Genomic DNA, 18,049 nt, shown 5'->3' with positions numbered 1-18,049 from the left:
AGACATGACCTCTGCTTCACAGCGCTGTGCAAAGTTTGAGGAATTTTCTGCCCAGTCATCGTCGCTTCCCTTGGCTGTCTGTTAAGGCCTATCAAAGGAGTCGTGAACATGACTCGCAGCTCGGCATTTTTTCCGGTGTTACATGGCCAGCCAGGAAGATACAATGTGGAAAAGTAGGGACCTGAGAGTGTTCACGCTGCGGTTTGAACAGGAGACAAGGAAACGTTGTGAAGTCTCATAGACCCTTCTCTGTGCATCTCTGAGGCAGATGGTCGAGGGATGGCCAGATAGTCTAAAGGCTCTTTTGCTGTTTCCCTTCCTCCTCCTCCCCCCCGTCTCTTTTTTGTTGCTATAAAATCATCAGTGTAAACCTCTCCCGCTGCCAATCCCTACTTTATTTCAGTTCCTTTTAAACAGCTGAGCCCTGTTCTGTAGAAACGAAGGATAATTTCCCTTAACGTTGAAAATAATTACAGAAAAAAAATGATGGCAACTTCTTTGCTCTATTCAGCCCTCAAAACCAAGGCATAAGACCTGGGGCATGGAACGTTTTTCAGCCCAAGGCTTGCATTCCCTTCTGAACAACTTTCTAAAGGCCACGTGCCAGTGATGGATAGAGCAAGAATAACTGCTCCCCACATCAAATGGGGGGTGCCTTTTGCGTGGTCACACGCAGCCCCCCCCGATCCCATGTGGCTCCTGGCAGTATGGGCTGGTTTCGCACTCCTCCGGCTGGATACCTGGAGGTCTCTGCCTACCTCAGCCAATTGCCCAATCCCGCCTGGGGAGGCGTTGCCAGGGGATTGGCCAGGTAGGGGGAAGGCCCGCCCTCCCCACACAACAGAGGGTGCATCTTACCTGGAAATCGTCAGTTGGCTCCAGAGCTTCCCCCACCCTGCCTTCCCTCAGTTAAGCCTACTTTTTGCAGGTTAACCTCTTCTCCACAGGTACGCGGGCGCTGCTAAGTCATGGTTGTTGTTGAAGGGCCGGAAAGGAATTTTCCTGCATTGGCAGGTTTTGCCTTCCCCGTAGCAAAACGTCACAACTTTGGCTGTTTCAGGCCTTGGGCAGAATACTTTATCTTCCCTAAATTGGGGGGGGGCATGAAGCATTGGGGGAGGCATTGGCCATACGCTGAGAGGTTGTCATTGCTTTCCCCTGCGATGGCGGCGAAATGGGGGGCGGACTCTCTGCTTGAACATATGTTCTCCAGAGCCAGCCCAATCCCCACACATTCTGGATAACCCTGATATCCCCCAGATCCCCGGCTGGGCACTGGGAAGGATAAATGCCCAATGCCTGAGCCAAGGTCTCCCTACATCTGAAACTTTATAAAGTTGTGGCCAATTTTAATCCCATAGCACGTTGTCTTGAGTCATTATTTCACTTGGGAGTCGCCTAGGGTTGGGGGGACTCTGCCTGTCTATGCAAATGTAAATGTTACTTACATAGAGCAAGCTTCTATCCTCCACCCAGACAAGGAATAGGCAATTTCGGAGTTCAAGGCCATATTCCAGCCTTTCAAAAACCACTTGGCTTTGAAGTGGGTCCAGTGGGATATGTGGCCTGGGGTGAGACCCAATGACCAGACAGAGAGGTCCGGGGGGCTGCATTTGGCCCCCAAGTTTTCCACTGCTAGAGAAGACTATGGCAACCCATCTAATAAGTAGGTCTGTCACCAAATTAATGAAATAGCAATGCAGTCAGGTACATCTGGAGTCAGAGGTCCAAGTCCCAATGAGTTCAATGAAGCTTACTCCCAGGCAATAAAATACAGGACTTCTTTGGTTTATTTTCATGAGGAGACTGCAGCCTTAATACACCTTGACCTGGGAGTAAATCCCACTGAGCTCAACACGAATTTTTGACACAACTTGTATAGGATTGCGTTTAGTCACTGATTTCCATATATTTGCAGACCATATGCTTTATGGTGTTTTATTGCATTTTTATTATTGTAAGCTTTATTGTAGACTTCCCCAGTTATTTTTTATATATTGAAAGGCACACACAAGCATGAGAATAAAAATGAATGGTTTTGAAGCAAGAAGCATTTTTGGTGAAGCATCGATAATATCGTAGCAGGCATGGGAGAGGCACTCCTTCCTTGTGAGAGACAAAGATGCTTTTTTAAAAAATATTGCTTTCCACCTGTAGTTTGTGTAAGTTATTGCTTTAAGGAAATGATGTAGAGTCAGCCCTGGGGTTTTTCCAGGCCAGGATCCTTGGAGAATTGACTTAACCACTAGGGTCATAATTAGTCTATATTCTGTCTTCCACTGCCTTCCGCAGTTTGGTCCGACTCATGCTGGTATCTTCGAGAACACTATCCAACCATCTCGTCCTCTGTCGTCTCCTTCTCCTTGTACCCTCCATCTTTCCCAACATCAGGGTCTTTTCCAGGGAGTCTTCTCTTCTCATGAGGTGGCCAAAGTATTGGAGCCTCAGCTTCAGGATCTGTCCTTCCTGTGAGCACTCAGGGCTGATTTCCTTCAGAATGGATAGGTTTGATCTTCTTGCAGTCCATGGGACTCTCAAGAGTCTCCTCCAGCACCATAATTCAAAAGCGTCAATTCTTCAGCGATCAGCCTTCTTTATGGTCCAGCTTTCACTTCCATACATCACTACTGGGAAAACCATAGCTTTTACTATACGGACCTTTGTTGGCAAGGTGATGTCTCTACTTTTTAAGATGCTGTCTAGGTTTGTCATGACTTAGCCACAGCCAAAGCCAAGAGATTTGAAGAAATTAGTGTTTATTCATCTTTGAAGTTCTATTTTATTTGAATAGATTTGTTAATGTTAACAAATTTGTCTGATGACTTTATAATTTTGTTAAAATATGCAGTGACATCCTATCCAGTTTGGACAGAAACCCCTCCCCCCAAATGACTAAAATTGGACTTTCCATAGCTTTTTTTTGTTGGTATTTGCTGCTCTGCTTATTTTGCTGCTGTAGTTCTTCAGAACTTGTCTGGGACACAAGCTGGAGAGACATGCAAATTGGTATGGGCATATGAGCAGATGTCTGTCTGTCTACTTTCATGCCAGTGGCACGCCAGTGCCTAATTTAGGCATGGGGGAGAAATTTGATTGAGTTCTCATTTAAAGACATCCCTAATTTGCACTTCCCGAAACAATACAGAAACCAAAATGGAGCCATCCTTGGAAATTTGCACTTCTCCAAATTTTGAAGTGCAGTTCTCCAGCCAAGTAATATGTAAGCGCGCGCGCGCACACACACACACACACACACACACACACACTATAGTAAAGTGTGCATAACAATGCACATATATATTAGGGAAGGTAACCTACAAAATTGCATTATTTAAGAAGAAATTGTTTTGCAAAAATTCATGGGATAGAATAAGATGACTGGATGCTAAGGTAGAAGAAGGCAGTGTTGCCACTTCAGACTGCTGTTGGGTAAAAACATTTTTGAATGCTTCCTCCCTATGCTTGGAAAGAAATGATTACCTGCAGTTGGAAAACAAGCAAGGAGGAGGACGGTAACAACATTTGGGGCTTTTTACTTTATGGAAAATGAAAGTAAGGGAGTGACTGGTGGGGTTCTACAAGTAGACACAGGGTGTCATCCATGTAGCTTGGGGACATCCACAAAAACTGAATTTTGAAAGACTCTGGACAGACAAAAGAAAGTACAGTGGTATCTCGGGTTACGTACACTTCAGGTTACATATGCTTCAGGCTACAGACTCCGCTAACCCAGAAATAGTACCTCGGGTTAAGAACTTTGCTTCAGGATGAGAACAGAACTTGTGCTCCGGCGGCACAGCGGCAGCAGGAAGCCCCATTAGCTAAAGTGGTGCTTCAGGTTAAGAACAGTTTCAGGTTAAGAACAGACCTCCGGAACGAATTAAGTACTTAACCCGAGGTACCACTGTACACCTTTACACAATGTATTTAGTAAAACTCTGGAATTTGCTCCCACAAGAGGTGGCGATTGCCATCAACTTGTATGACTTGAAAAGATTAAACAAATACACAGGGGATAAGGCTATCAATGGCTACTAGTCATGATGTCTATATTCTCCCTTCACAATCAGAGGCACGATGCTTCTGAATATCAGTTGCTTGGAATTATGTCGGTGGTTGGAGTGCCGTTGTGCTCAGGTTCTTTTGGGCTTCTTGTGGGCATCTGGTTGGCCACTGTGAGGGCAGAGTCCTGGACTAGCATTTGACCTGATCCAGCAACCATAGTAGGCAAAGGGCTCAGCTAGAACCCTTTTCCCTGGGGTGATAGTTTTCAACTTGACAGGCAGATATTCTGTTTTCCAGCCTTCCAGGGTGACCCCTCCCACTTCGGCATACAAACCAAGTAGATGCAGCCCCAGATGCAGTTTGTTTTATCCACGGGAAGTCACTAGCTTTGGACTGACTCTGAGTAATAGGCAGCAGGGAACTAGTCCTGGGTTAAGAGTCGGAGGGGCCCAGGGCTAACAGGAAAGTGGAGCCTACAACGTATTCCCAGTATGTGCATCTATAACAATTGCATATGGGAAAGGGCCTTAGCTCAGTGGTACAGCATCGGCTTTTTATGAAGGAGGTCCTAGGTTCGTTCCTTGGTATCTCTAGGTACAGCTGGAAAGAACCCCTGCCTGAAAACCCCCGAAAACCACTGCCAGCTAGTGTAGATAATACTGAGCTAGATAGTCCAGTGGTCTGACTTATTGTAATGGGGCTTCCTGTGTTCCTTCCCCATACCTCTGAATGAATGATTGCAAAAGTACATCAGGAAGGATAATTCATTTTGTAACTTAAGGGTTAATTTTGTTAATCTTAAAGTGAGGATGGGGGACAGGTGGGGGTGTTGCTTAGTAACCATGCAGAGTGGCATAATGCTCACTGAGCTATCTATTGGTTGTGTAGTTCTGAGGGAGTTTTTTCTTTGTGTATATGATTGTGTGCCTCTCTGTTATGTATAAGGCCTGAACTATGAAACCTCGGGTTAAGTACTTAATTCGTTCCGGAGGTCCGTACTTAACCTGAAACTGTTCTTAACCTGAAGCACCACTTTAGCTAATGGGGCCTCCTGCTGCTGCTGTGCCGCCGGAGCACAATTTCTGTTCTCATCCTGAAGCAAAGTTCTTAACCTGAAGCACTATTTCTGGGTTAGCAGAGTCTGTAACCTGAAGCATAAGTAACCTGAAGTGTATGTAACCAGAGGTACCACTGTATTTATTTCTCCTCAGTTTATACACTGTTTTGCTCCATTTCCTCAGTAAAGTGTTATCAAGACCTTTCTTGATCAAGATTTTGTCTCTGTTATGTTAGTGATTTTGCTCTTTATTTATTTGCTTATTTGTGTAAACATGCAAAGCTGCTTTAGCATGATTCAAGCCATCTAGATCAGTGTCCTCTCTTCTGAGTGACAGCAGCTCACCAGGGCATTCCGCAGAGTGTTTTTCTCCCACCGCCAGCTTCCTACTATCCCTTTTCACCAGAGATGCCAAGGATTTGAACCAGGGACCTTCTGCACACAGACCATGTGCTCTGCAAGTCACTGCAGCGCCTGTAAATTCTGTGCTTTGCACTTTTAAAAGGCCACCGTTCCTGCTCTTCAGCCTGCGATGTTTATTCTGCTGCATGTGCTCCATATTTTTTACTTAATACTAATTCACAGAAAATCCCTCTGAAGAGGAACCACCCATCAACACATATGGAACTAGTCTTGGCAGCAAGAATAGTCACTCGTAGAGCTGAAGGTCTTAGAAAGCCAAAAGGGGGAGAAAAATAAAACAAGATACAGACAAGTGGTAAATGTGGGAGAGAAAAAAGCAGTTAGGAAAGCGAAAACCACTGAATATTAAATGGGCGGCGAGTTCAATCGGAAACCTGCAGTGCTCTTCCTGACTCCCTTTCCGAGGGTAACAGCATCAATTCATGAAAAAGGAAGCCCAATCCCATAGCAGCTGAAATTCTGCTTCTTCTCAGTGCCATTTGTTATAAGCTGTGAATGAGTCAACAAGGCCTCCTGTGAACCAAAAATGTTCTAAACCAGTAATTTTATTCTTTTTTTTGAAGGGGAGAGAAAAACCAAGAAGAACCCACAAAGATATTGCAGGGCCTGGTGGTGACATCACAGATCAGGTGACTCTGCTCTTCCAGTCAACAAATAATGATTTAGAGTCATCTGCATCTCAGAAAGTAGGGTTGACTTTATAACACTCTTTCAGGCCTCACAGGCAACCACAGAACCACAAGCAGACTGCAATCAACATTTTAGAAGGAGTACCCGAACCTCGACAGGGAGGTTTACCTCCTCCTCGTGTTTTTCCACACCAGCCGTGTGTTTTGGATCTGCATAAGGTGAGTTCCGTTCATTCATTCATTCATTCATTCAGTATTTCATTCATACATTTTCCTTTCCGTACTTCCAAGACATTATATTGTTTTTTCTTTTCTTTTTTTTGGGGGGGGGGTATATGTGTGTATCTATCTCTTTGAAAGCTTAGTTTGCCTTCCCCTCCCCTTTCATCCTAATGACGATCCGGCGCGCATATGCTTCTATTGAGAAACTTGTGGCTGAACATTCCTGTGGTGCTGCTGTGGAATCAGATTCTTGGTTATAAACAGGCACAAAACTTCTTTTTATTTTTTCCCCTCTTCCCCCCTTTTCACTTTTCTTTTTGCATTTCAGTTTAAACTTTTTATGGTTTTCTTTTTTGTTTGTTTCCTAAGGAGTGTAAGGCTCAAAGACAATCTGGGTCGTAGATTTGGGTCATGGCTTCCAACAGCATATTTGATTCCTTTACAACCTATTCTTCAACCTTCTTGCGTGGTGAGTACAAATCTTTCATCCTTTCCTTCGAGGCAGGAAACGCCGTTGTTTGTCACTCAAGGGAGCTTAAACTTACAGCCTCTTTTAATAATCCCATTGGCACATCTTCAGTTGGATGTTCGCTCTTTGCAAACCGGGTGGTAGAGGGAAAAATCCACCCCCCCCCCTTATGTCTGGATGATGCTTAAGGGGAATCTGTGGCAGGAGGGGATGGTAAACTTTCCACCTCTTTCTGGATTGTGCTTTCCCAATTTATTTTTGGTGCCTGGGCTTTGTGGATGTGTGTGTTCCATCAAGGATGCTGTCTTCCCATTCTTCTCAAGTGCCAAGAAAAATGATAGTCAGCTGAAGTCTATAGGTTGTATCAAGAGACTAAGTCAGTTGAACTTAAGTGTCGATGAAATAAGTCATCATAACTCATCTCTGCAGCTTAATATGGATCTGAACCTATGAATGTGATGTGATTGCAATTTTCTGTTTCGTTGAGTTCATGGTTTTTGCATGTACAAATTTCCCACCATGGTTTGATTGCATCTAAACTGTTAGACAGACCCTATGAGTGTCTGTTTTTTAATATTATATCTGGGCTTAATATTCAGCTAAGGTGGAGTGGAGGTAGACTGGAGAAGAGCTTTAAAGGCTGGTAAGACTGACTCAGCCTTTCAAGCCATCAGGGGGGTTTAGTTGCTGAGGACACAAAAAACTTGGACCAGCTGAGCAACTGACCACATTACTTGCTAACGAAAATCCCCGAGGAGGCTTTCCAGCACAAACCACTGAAATGGGAATGGGATATACAGGAAAACGTCCTCAGATGTTGGGCCCTCATTCAAGGCACCCATCCCGCTCTTGGCTCTGTAGTCTTTTGACTGTAAACCAGTTTTCTCTGGGAGAAGACCCTAATGGTTTTAAATGCAGTCTAACGTTTGGGGAAATGTCACATCAGAATATTGTATTTATTAACTTACTTAGTACTAAAATTTGTAACCCTGCTTTTAAATCAAGTTATCCAAACAAACTAGCAAGAAATATAGATGCACAGTCAATATAGACAAGGAAAATCCCTGTACAAGAACTAGCAAGAATCTTGGGTAGTATTCAACTAAGTTTTAAATGAATTAAAATAATAACATCAGTGATGCTAATAGTAATCATGATGACTTACTCATTGTAACTGATGAGCATAACTAAGTTGACCCCTTAATTTAATGGTTTACTCTGAGTAAAACTTTGTTGAATATCACTCATTGTCTCCTATTTCTGAATCTTTCCAAATTCATGTGACCATTTTGTATTCTTTGGCTGGCTTCCAAAGAGATGCTTTAGGCACCTTCAAGGCCCCCTGTGTACACCCACCCACCAAATAAAAGTGTGGGAAGAGGGGGTAGCCCATTCTCCCCTTCCTCCATCCCCAGATCATGTCACAAATTATTCTGAGAATTCCTCTTAATAAGGACCCCATGGGGGGCGGGGAGAGCGTTCTAGAGCTCTTTTTGGGTTTGTAGAGCATGTTGTCTGGTTTTGTAAATTCTGGTTTATGTCATTTTGTCTCCCTGAGCCAATCCTTCACCCTGGGCATAAAGAATTCTGCTGGGTCAGACCAAATATTGAAACAATGCCACATTGTGTCTCCCTTAGCTGTTCACTAGGGTCGTTTCAAAGCTCACAAACAGAGCAAGTAGTCAACCTATCCTTCACTTTTGCTTGCCAACAGTGTCTGGTGGTTCCATCTAAGGGCCAACATGGCTACTCGCCATTGATAGACTTCTCTTCCTCCTTCTCTATGAATTTGTTTCATTGTGCTTTTAAAAGCCGCCTAAAGTAGTGGTCATCACCATGCCTGCTGGTGGCAAGTTCCATTAGTTTTAATTGTGTGATTTTGAAATTGTGCTTCTTTCTTTCTCTTTCTTTTTTTTACCTGTTCTCAGACTGTTGCTGATCAGCTTCCTAGTCAGTTTCTGTAATATTCTTCTGCAAAGGAGAGGGAGGAAAGAACAAAACTGGGCTGTATCAAGATTAAATTTACACTTAGGTCCTATTGAAATCAAGGTGAAAAGTTAAGACTGGGGATTGAATTTGCAGGAAATTTTGCATCTCTTGCTATTAGAATTTCCTAGTTCAGAGTTGGCTCATTTCTTCACTCTGCTTGCAAACAACCTTTTAACTTGACCTAAACTTGGGAGGGGGGGGAGTGTTTTGCAGAATTCATATAACTGACCTAAAAATATTGTTCTGAGAACTACTTTTGCACCTAAAATAAGTTCTACTTATGCTAATCATTGAGCGCTGTCTCCTTAGGAGGTATTGTGCACCAGGGTCTTGCAGCGTCAGTGTTCTTGCCAAATGAAGGTTTTTCTTCAGCTCACCTTGTGCTTTTATTAAAAAACAACACCTTCCTGCAATTTGTTTTCATCTCCGCAAAAGACCAATTGTTTCACTCAACTTAAAAGGACAACTCATAGTTATCTTTTGATAGTTTAGCTTTGCTGTCCCTCTTTTTTTGTTGCTTGTGTGCTGCTCTATTTATTTAAAGGATTTTTTGTGTGTGCTTTTGTCTTATCCAGTATCTTCATTTGTCATTTTGTTCTGGTTAGCCCATTTTTATATTACTCTCATTTTACTCATCATCACCATCTAATTCGGCCCCCAGCCCCTTCCACTAATCCCTACCTGCCGGCCCCAATATTTTCTCCTGGGACCACAGACCCTCTTGAACCCTTTATAATTATTCATATGAGTAATCCTTAACATGTAGGATTGCATGAACTGCAGATCCAGCCAAGTAATGTGGACAAAAATGTCTATATTAGGGTGAAGTGTGCATGTAAGTATATACATTAGTGACAATAATGAGCAAAAAGGCATTATATTAGGCAAAAGTTAATATTATTATCACTATTACCTTTTCTTTGTACATGTATTTAAGATCGTGTATGATATATATGGATTTCAATAAAGAAGATAAAAGAGTGTGTGTGTGTGTGTGTGTGTGTGTGTGTATGGCAAAAGTCATTTGAAAAACAATATATTGGGCAAATTGCATGAAAAAATGTGCATATTAGGAGACATTTAAGCTAAAATGTTGAAGAATTTTCACGAGGACTTAAACAACAACAAAAAATATGTGGAAATGCGGAGAACAGTATTTGCAACTGGAAAAATGGGAAGCAGAGAGAAATCTAAATTGACAGATTCACCGAACCCTACCTATGGCAAGCAAATTTCCCTCCAGGCAAATTAAGATGGAGGGTATCTGGAGTCTCACTTTGCAAATCACCCAGCTACCCTGTAAAGTTTTAAAAATACATTGTTTAAAGAGGGAGAAGGGGCAGAAGATCTGTGTCGATGGCAAAAACCAGGGACTCAGGCTCCCAAGACACCCACTAAGAACACCTTTACTTTCTGCTCCTTTAACACCTCCATATCACACAGAAGTCCAACCGGTATAACTTTCCTGTACCTAGAACAGACCCAGCAACATTTTAAAAGTTTATAAGGACAGGAAGCCTGGCAGATGCAGAGGAGGTAACCCTAAAGCAACCATGAAATTGGGTTGACTTGAATCCAGTAAGAACTGCTCAAGTTTAAAGCTGAGAAGGCAGGAGGTTGTTCTTCCGTTCTACTCAGTGTGTATTTGGATATTATTCTCTGAGGAAAAGTACCAGCAAAATATTGTGGAATTTGGCCCCCAATTTTGCCCTGTTTCCTAGCTGTGTTTGTTGGCTTGTTGTCTGGCTGAGCGCATCTTTTTCTTGGAAAAGAGCAAAGGGTAAGAAGAATCTTGGGCACATATCTGTGAATTTGTGGGCTTTAGGTTTCTTTGGAGAATGTTATCAATTAGTAGAAGTAGTATATGCTTTATCTGGGTTGTAGCCAATGCTAGTCCTACTCAGAGTAGACTGGCTGAAAATAATCGGCATGCATAACATAAATCCATTCATTTAAATGCAGCTATTCTGAGTAGAACATAGTTGAATGCCACTTTCCCTCTATCTAACTATGGATTTGTGCAACATTAATAACTGCCCTCCTTGATCAGGCTGAAATCCCTCAAGTCCAGCATCTCACAACAGCCCTCCTTTGTTCACCTGCAACATCAGGCACTCAGGGGCACAAAGCCACTGAAAGTGATTGTTCTCTTTAGCAATCCGTAAAATAATAATAATAATAATAATAATAATAATAATAATAATAATAAATAAATAAATAATTTATACCCCACCTATCTGTCTGGGTTTCCCCAGCCACTCTGGGTGGCTTCCAACAAACTATTAAAATACAATAGTCATTCATATATTAAAAGCTTCCCTAAACAGGGCTGCCTTCAGATGTCTTCTAAAAGTCTGGTAGTTGTTTTTCTCTTTGACATCTGATGGGAGGGTGTTCCACAGGGCGGGCGCCACTACCGAGAAGGCCCTCTGCCTGGTTCCCTGTAGCTTTGCTTCTCGCAGTGAGGGAACCGCCAGAAGGCCCTCGGTGCTGGACCTCAGTGTCCAGGAAGAACGATGGGGGGGGGGGAGAGACGCTCCTTCAGGTATACTGGGCCGAGGCCGTTTGGGGCTTTAAAGGTCAGCACCATCACTTTGAATTGTGCTCTTGACCAACCAAACAACACCATTCATGCACAAGAAAAGGGAAGGTATCAGCAAGCTTGAAGAAATCCCAAGGTTTGCAGAAGTACCCGCCCTGAAAAAAAGCGCTGAAGCAGGGAAATGGAATGGGGGAAGAACCCTCCACAATAACCTAATGAGAACCCCAAGCATGCTCAGAAGCCACAGAATGATGGCTGACTGTTGGGAGGAGTAATGGGAGGAGTGGAAAAACGGGTCAGAATAATAGAATTAAGGAATTCTCTGCTCACATCCTGAGCAGCAAGACTATTGGAAGGCACGGGTCCACACAACATCGTTTTGTTGCAGGTCCTTGCCATGGCAGAAAAAGCCGTTGAGAGATCATGGATTTAGCTAATTCTAGTGAAAAGTAGGGAGGGGGAAGAAATTTGCTTTAGCATTTTAGTGAGAACCTAGATAATTTGCATATTCTTACTTCTTTGACTGTTACCAAATGGGTGGGGGGTTTTCCGGTTCATCTAAAAAAAAGTGTACAAAAGTACATAATTAGGGGAAAGTGTGCATAAAAATGCATATTATGTGTGAAAATAACACACACAGAATATAGTATATTAGGGAAGGCTGCTTGCAAAAATGTGCACATCAGGCAAAACTGCATTTTAAAAGGTGTGTTTTACGAGAAATTTGCACTAAAATGCTGACAATTCTTTTATGAGGGTTTTGAAAAAACAACAACTGCAAAGTGATAAAGAAATATAGTGAACTGATTGTAGGATTGGAAAAATTAGAAACTGAAATTGACACAGTCATCCAAGTGAAAAGCAATATACATTTATTTATTGCATTTCTGAGTCACCTCATGCCCCTGCTTTACCTAAATATGTGGCCACCGCTGTATATTAAGCTCAAAAATTCCATCTGTTAATATATGTTATATGTAAAGAAGTTACTTGTTTTGACTAAAATTAGAAAGAACTTGTTTTGAAGGCCCCTCAGTTTCAAGTATGACTTCTATCAGGACATTCTCTGCACCATTCATACTTTTATAAGTTTCTATTGCCTTTGTTAACTTAAAAAAGAACCCATAGCCCCAAATACCTTTTCTCATAAAGAAGATGCTCTAACCGCTTGATCATTTAATCCCTGCCCTTTAAAAAAACCTCTTTTCAGTTCTGTTGGTTTTTGCAAAAGATATCTGTTTAAAAATTATTTTTCACAGCACAAAACATGCTCAGATTTCTTACTCTATTATGCAGATACTGCAGTGGAGAAACTCTGGGTACATTTTATGACGCCCAAAAGAATTTGTTGCTTTGTAAGCATTGTTTATTCATTTATTGCCATTTATTAATAGCTTCTTATGAAACATCTTGGTGCAGTGTAACAATTAATAAATCAACAGTAAAAATGCATGTATTTTTAAAAATCCTCTATAAAATAACAAATCCAATACAAATCTAGAATGAGGTAAAATCTCCACTTAAAAGACTTCTTGATAAAGGGAAATATTCAATAGGTGCCAAGAAGAAAACAGAGATGGCACCTGCCTGATAATGTAATTGGAGCATTAGTAGAATGTAACCACAACTGCATAGTACAAATTTGAATTCAATTGAAATGGCCCTATTTTCAACATAGAATGCATTCCAAATAAATTTAATATATTGGATGCCAAAAAGTTAGGACATCCAATCTGTGTTCTGAGATTCAGAGTTCAAACTGTGGGTTTCTAATTGACCTAAGAAGTTTTGAATCTCTGCCATAATTTTTGAGTATTGGTGGAGATATTTAGGCGTAGAAAGGTCAGAAAATTGACAGCAAACTACCCACCTTTTTACATCAGTGAGTTTTGATGTAAAGTTTGTATCTCGGAATTTAAAGGTTGAAATTGAAACTGTTTCTTCATCTCAACAAATCAGCCATGTTTTTCATTCAGTTAACAATTAGCTTCAGCTTTAAAAAGCACAGAAAAACTTACCTGTTGGCCTATATACTTTTCAGTCTGTTAGCTACCCAGTCCAGCCTAAAGTTGTTTTGAGTAATTGAAAGTGAGTATAGCATCGTGGCTAAAACACAGAGCTATGATTTGACTTGGGAGTCCCCAGTTTGAAACTCGCTTCTGCTATGAACATACGAGGTGCCTCTAAGGTCACCCAGCTCACTGCCTCAAATCCATTTTTCAGCCTCAGTCTCCTCACCCCCAAAAACATATAATATGGATATAATAAAACTGAACTAACCTTACCCTGTTGTAGTAAGGATTTTGTACATGAGGCAGTGAAGTTGTGCTTTGAACCCTTGAAAGCGATCGGGGTTTGTGTTTGTATGTGACTGAGAACCTGTGGTCAAAACTTCGGGCTTCCTTTGTTTATTTGCTTTTTATATTTTTAGCACGGCAAAATCATTGATTGTTTGATTGACTAGGTTGATTATGACTTAGTGATATGTAAGAATGCTTTCTTAAGGTTGCATCAACAAGGAATATATAATTACAAATCAAAGATTACCAGTTATCTCATTCTCTTTCTTGTCCCCAGAACATTTAGACATTTGTTAGTACTACAAAGTCTTTGGCTGCAAAATCATGATAACCAAATCTGTCAGTTTGACATAGCATTCCATCAGTTGTAATCTGCTTCCTTTTTAAGTATACAGCACAGATTACTTTAGCTGTGGTCGTCGTCATCATGTGTAACAGCGAATTCAAGCAGAAGTGATAAAAACGCTTTGGGGTTTATGGCAATAACCTCTTTCAAAATTGTATTGATTGCTACTTGAATATACCTTCTCTGTCCTCTTCCTAAAAACAATTGAAATAATATTGTGCTAGAACCCAGAGCGTTTAAAAATCAAATCAAATTGTACGATGCCAAGCACGTAGGAAATACTTTTATAAATATTACATCATGCTATCTAAATGCTAAGTATTATTATTAATTGAACTGAAAGTGTTGACTCGGTTTAACTTATCCAGCCACTCTCAGCTGGTAGTATAACTGGGTTGATAAACACAGAATCTCAGTATGATGTGTGGGAGTTACACAGCTTTCAGCATGTTACTTGTTTGGGTATAAAATTAATATTTCACATATGGGGAGTGTGAAATAGTGAATTTAGGCTGGAACATGATTATCAATCTTTAGAGCACTTCTGAGGATGGATGTAGGAAGTGTCATTAAAGCGGTCATTGCTTGTGGTACACATGGTGCCCCCCCATCACTGTCTCTATTCAAAAAAAGACATTTCTGTAGTGCTTCAATGATCTATTTGAAGGAAATTAGCACCAAGGACCACATTGCTACTACTGATGTGGGCACATTTTCATAAGATTGTCACAGGCACCTGATGAACATTGTGTGTGATTACAATGTTTAATCAATGAATTAGTCAGATTGGTTTATTAGAAACTTTTACTTAGCTAAAAAGGTGTCTCCAATGAATTTGGAAGCTTAAACAAAATTACCGTATTTTTCGCTCTATAAGATGCACCAGACCACAAGACGCACCTAGTTTTTGGAGGAGGAAAACAAGAAAAAAAATATTCTGAATCTCAGAAGCCAGAACAGCAAGAGGGATCGCTGCGCAGTGAAAGCAGCAATCCCTCTTGCTGTTCTGGCTTCTGGGATAGCTGCGCAGCCTGCATTCGCTCCATAAGACGCACACACATTTCCCCTTACCTTTTAGGAGAGAAAAAGTGAGTCTTATAGAGCAAAAAATACGGTAAATACATAGTTTCCGATTGTATATTTATTGTATGCTAATCAGATATTGTTACTTGTGTGAATACTTTTGGTTGCTGTTAATTTTCTTCTTTTTTTACTTTATATTTTACATAGTTTATTCTTTCTCATAATAATAATAAAAAACAAGTGATGACAGGGAACTCCAATTATATTTCATACAAGTGCATAGGAATTTCTCATCTCCCCTTTTCTCACAAGAAGGAAAGAAAGCCTCTTTGGGGGTGGTGCCAGCCATGATGTATGTGTGCAGGATCTAAAAACAAAGGAAGGATGCACCTTCCACTAGAAGTACTGTTTTTACTATCTGCCTATGTATGTATTTAATATATTTATATCATGTGACTCACATTGGGACTACTAGACCCCCAAAAATATAAGCAATGAGGACTAAAGTCGTTTCTGGGGTGCCTCCGGGATTAGGGGCCTGAAACTTAAGCTTCATTCGTTTCATAGTAGTACTACCTCTATGGTGGCCAGAATCTCCTCATATTGCATGAGGAAGTGACTTTAAAAAAAAATATCAAGGCACACATCCTCTAATGCTGAATCCCCTCCCCCACTCATTATCAGTGGCGGAGCTTCATGCTCCGGCACCGGGGGGTGGAGAGAAGGCGGGGGCGGGGCTGGGGCACGTCCTGGGGGTGGGGCAGCCACGATGGAACCCCACCGGGATCGCGCTGCCGGAGGCGGTGTGCTCCCCCCGCACTCCTCTTCCTCCGCCAGTGCTCATTATAAGTATGTAAGAGTATAAGCAGTACTTTTTTACCTGCGAGGACACAGGGGTACGCATACCCCTAAACATTTTGTGAATCTTTGTGCTTTTGTTCATTTACTGCACTTATTTTCCCTGGTTTGAACTATAAAATTTTCTTGAGTCAAAATGAGAGCACCCATAAACATATTTTTTAAAAGAAAAAAAAGCACTGAGTATAAGATACTCATGCGTGCCGCTTAGATTACTTAGATCTATGGAACTGGCGCCATCTGCAAGTGCCACGCAATGCCCAATCCACATTTGCCAGCAGTCATTTCTTACATGTGGGAGCAGCTAGGATTTGGAACTCTCTGCCTATTGACATTAGGCAGACATTATCACTGTGCACTTTTAGATGCCTGCTGGAAACCTTTCTGTTTCAGTGAGCCTCTCCTGGCACAGGTTTTGGTTACATCTCTTCTTAAAATTGGTTTAGATAGCTTGTTTTTAGATGTTTATAAATGTTTTAGATACAGTATTTTTTTTAAAAAAAATTTAGATTGTATTTGCTTTTATCTCAGAAGTGTTTGCCACCCTGGGCTCCTTTTGAGAAGAAGGCTGGAATATGACGTATATTTGCACCCACCTACCCTCCCACGTTTCTGTGCGCTGCTCTGGTTCGCCAGAAGCGGCTTAGTCATGCTGGCCACATGACCCGGAAGCTGTCTGCAGACAAACGCCGGCTCCCTCGGCCACTAAAGCGAGATGAGCACCGCAACCCCAGAGTCGGTCACAACTGGACCTAATGGTCAGGGGTCCCTTTACCTTTACCCTCCCACCCACTTGTTTGGCATTTGATCATAGGGTACCTATGTACACATTGCCAAAAAAAGTAAATGTATTGCCAAAAAGAGGACAAGAGAGGACATGAGGTTGCATTAAAAAAGGGCATATGCTAATGAATATGTGCAAATTTGCAGACAATTATTTTAATTTAGTTGGAAGTGCATCTCATTTGTGACCGGGTGACCAGGTGGTAACTGTTTGAAGGGCCCTGCTGATGTCGCTTCTTATGGGACTATTTTTTGAATTGAACCTGGACTGGGCAGCCTTAGAACGGGGGACTGCCCTCTTCAAGTAGAGGGTTGTGCTCTGTAACGCGGCAACCTGACCACCAATGGGCATTAAAGATTTAGCTGTTGATGTCGCCATTAATTGAATATATATGGTTTTAACCAGGCATCCCCAAACTCGGCCCTCCAGATGTTTTGGGACTACAATTCCCATCATCCCTGTCCACTGGTCCTGTTAGCTAGGGATGATGGGAGTTGTAGTCCCAAAACATCTGGAGGGCTGAGTTTGGGGATGCCTGGTTTTAACTATTTATTTGAGCCATTTGAGAAGGTTGTCTGGCGCAGAAAAAGGGGTATTGAAAATATCTAAATCAAATAAATTAACACAAGATTCTACCACACCACCTGTGCTATAAGGAGTGGTTGGGGGCACTCTTGTGCTTCTTCCGCACCCCTGCTGTAGATCACACTTATTCAGTTGCAAATTCTTCCCTTGCCGTGCTGAAACACAACCATTTATCTCACATGGGATTTTATGTATTTATTTACTTACGTTTTAAACAAAAATGAAATGAAATGCTGGTTTAGCACAGGAACTATGCCTGAAGCCGTTTATAAGAATAAAGAGCAATAAACAATTTATGAAGATTATAGGATTGACAAATATATTACTGGCCCCCCACCCCCACCCCCAGCATTGTGAAGTGCAAAATTGCAGTGGAGTCTGGTTAGTAATACATGTGGTAGAGCGTCGTATCATCCCCTGCAAGATGGTGGCACTATAAATATAGCCTTTGTACTCCGTGCTGCTAATTAAAGGCAGACGTATGGCAAGCAAATAAGAGGAGGAAAATAAAAAACATTTGTACAGTTCTTTTTAATCTATATTTCCCCTCCACAAGCAAGATGAATAAATGCTGGGTTTTAACTAGGATCATTCATTTAAAAAAAAAATAAAAGAAAAAAATAGAAATAGCACATCTTGAACTCAATGTCCATATAAATAGGAACTCATAAAGCAATAAACATCTTTGTTTCAGACATAATTTTATTAAGGGAAGGGGGGAGGGAAGAGAAAAAAAAGATTATGGTAAAAACTGGAACGGGGCCAAATTGCAAAACATTTGTTGAATATTAAGGCAAGAGATCCTTGTTTCTTTGAA

General features: G+C 41.5%; 1 protein-coding gene across 2 annotated transcripts in view; it reads left to right on the top strand.

Annotated features, from left to right (window-relative positions):
• Positions 1–18,049, top strand: part of RUNX3 (RUNX family transcription factor 3) — a 235,690-nt gene that overhangs the window by 104,479 nt on the left and 113,162 nt on the right. The window contains exons 6-8 of one of the 2 annotated variants that reach the window (XM_083625573.1): positions 6,049–6,114; positions 6,201–6,333; positions 6,706–6,805. In XM_083625573.1, coding sequence (XP_083481699.1) covers positions 6,748–6,805 — 58 coding nt within the window. In that variant the 5' untranslated portion in view covers positions 6,049–6,114; positions 6,201–6,333; positions 6,706–6,747. The remainder of the gene's footprint in view (positions 1–6,048; positions 6,115–6,200; positions 6,334–6,705; positions 6,806–18,049) is intronic. The other variant, XM_083625574.1, reaches the window with a different exon arrangement.

The sequence above is a fragment of the Podarcis filfolensis genome, assembly GCF_964270895.1.
Source record: "Podarcis filfolensis genome assembly, chromosome: 8".
NCBI classification, from domain to species: Eukaryota; Metazoa; Chordata; class Lepidosauria; order Squamata; family Lacertidae; genus Podarcis; species Podarcis filfolensis.
Note: the sequence above shows the minus strand (reverse complement) of the source record. Positions and strands in the feature narration are given on the sequence as shown.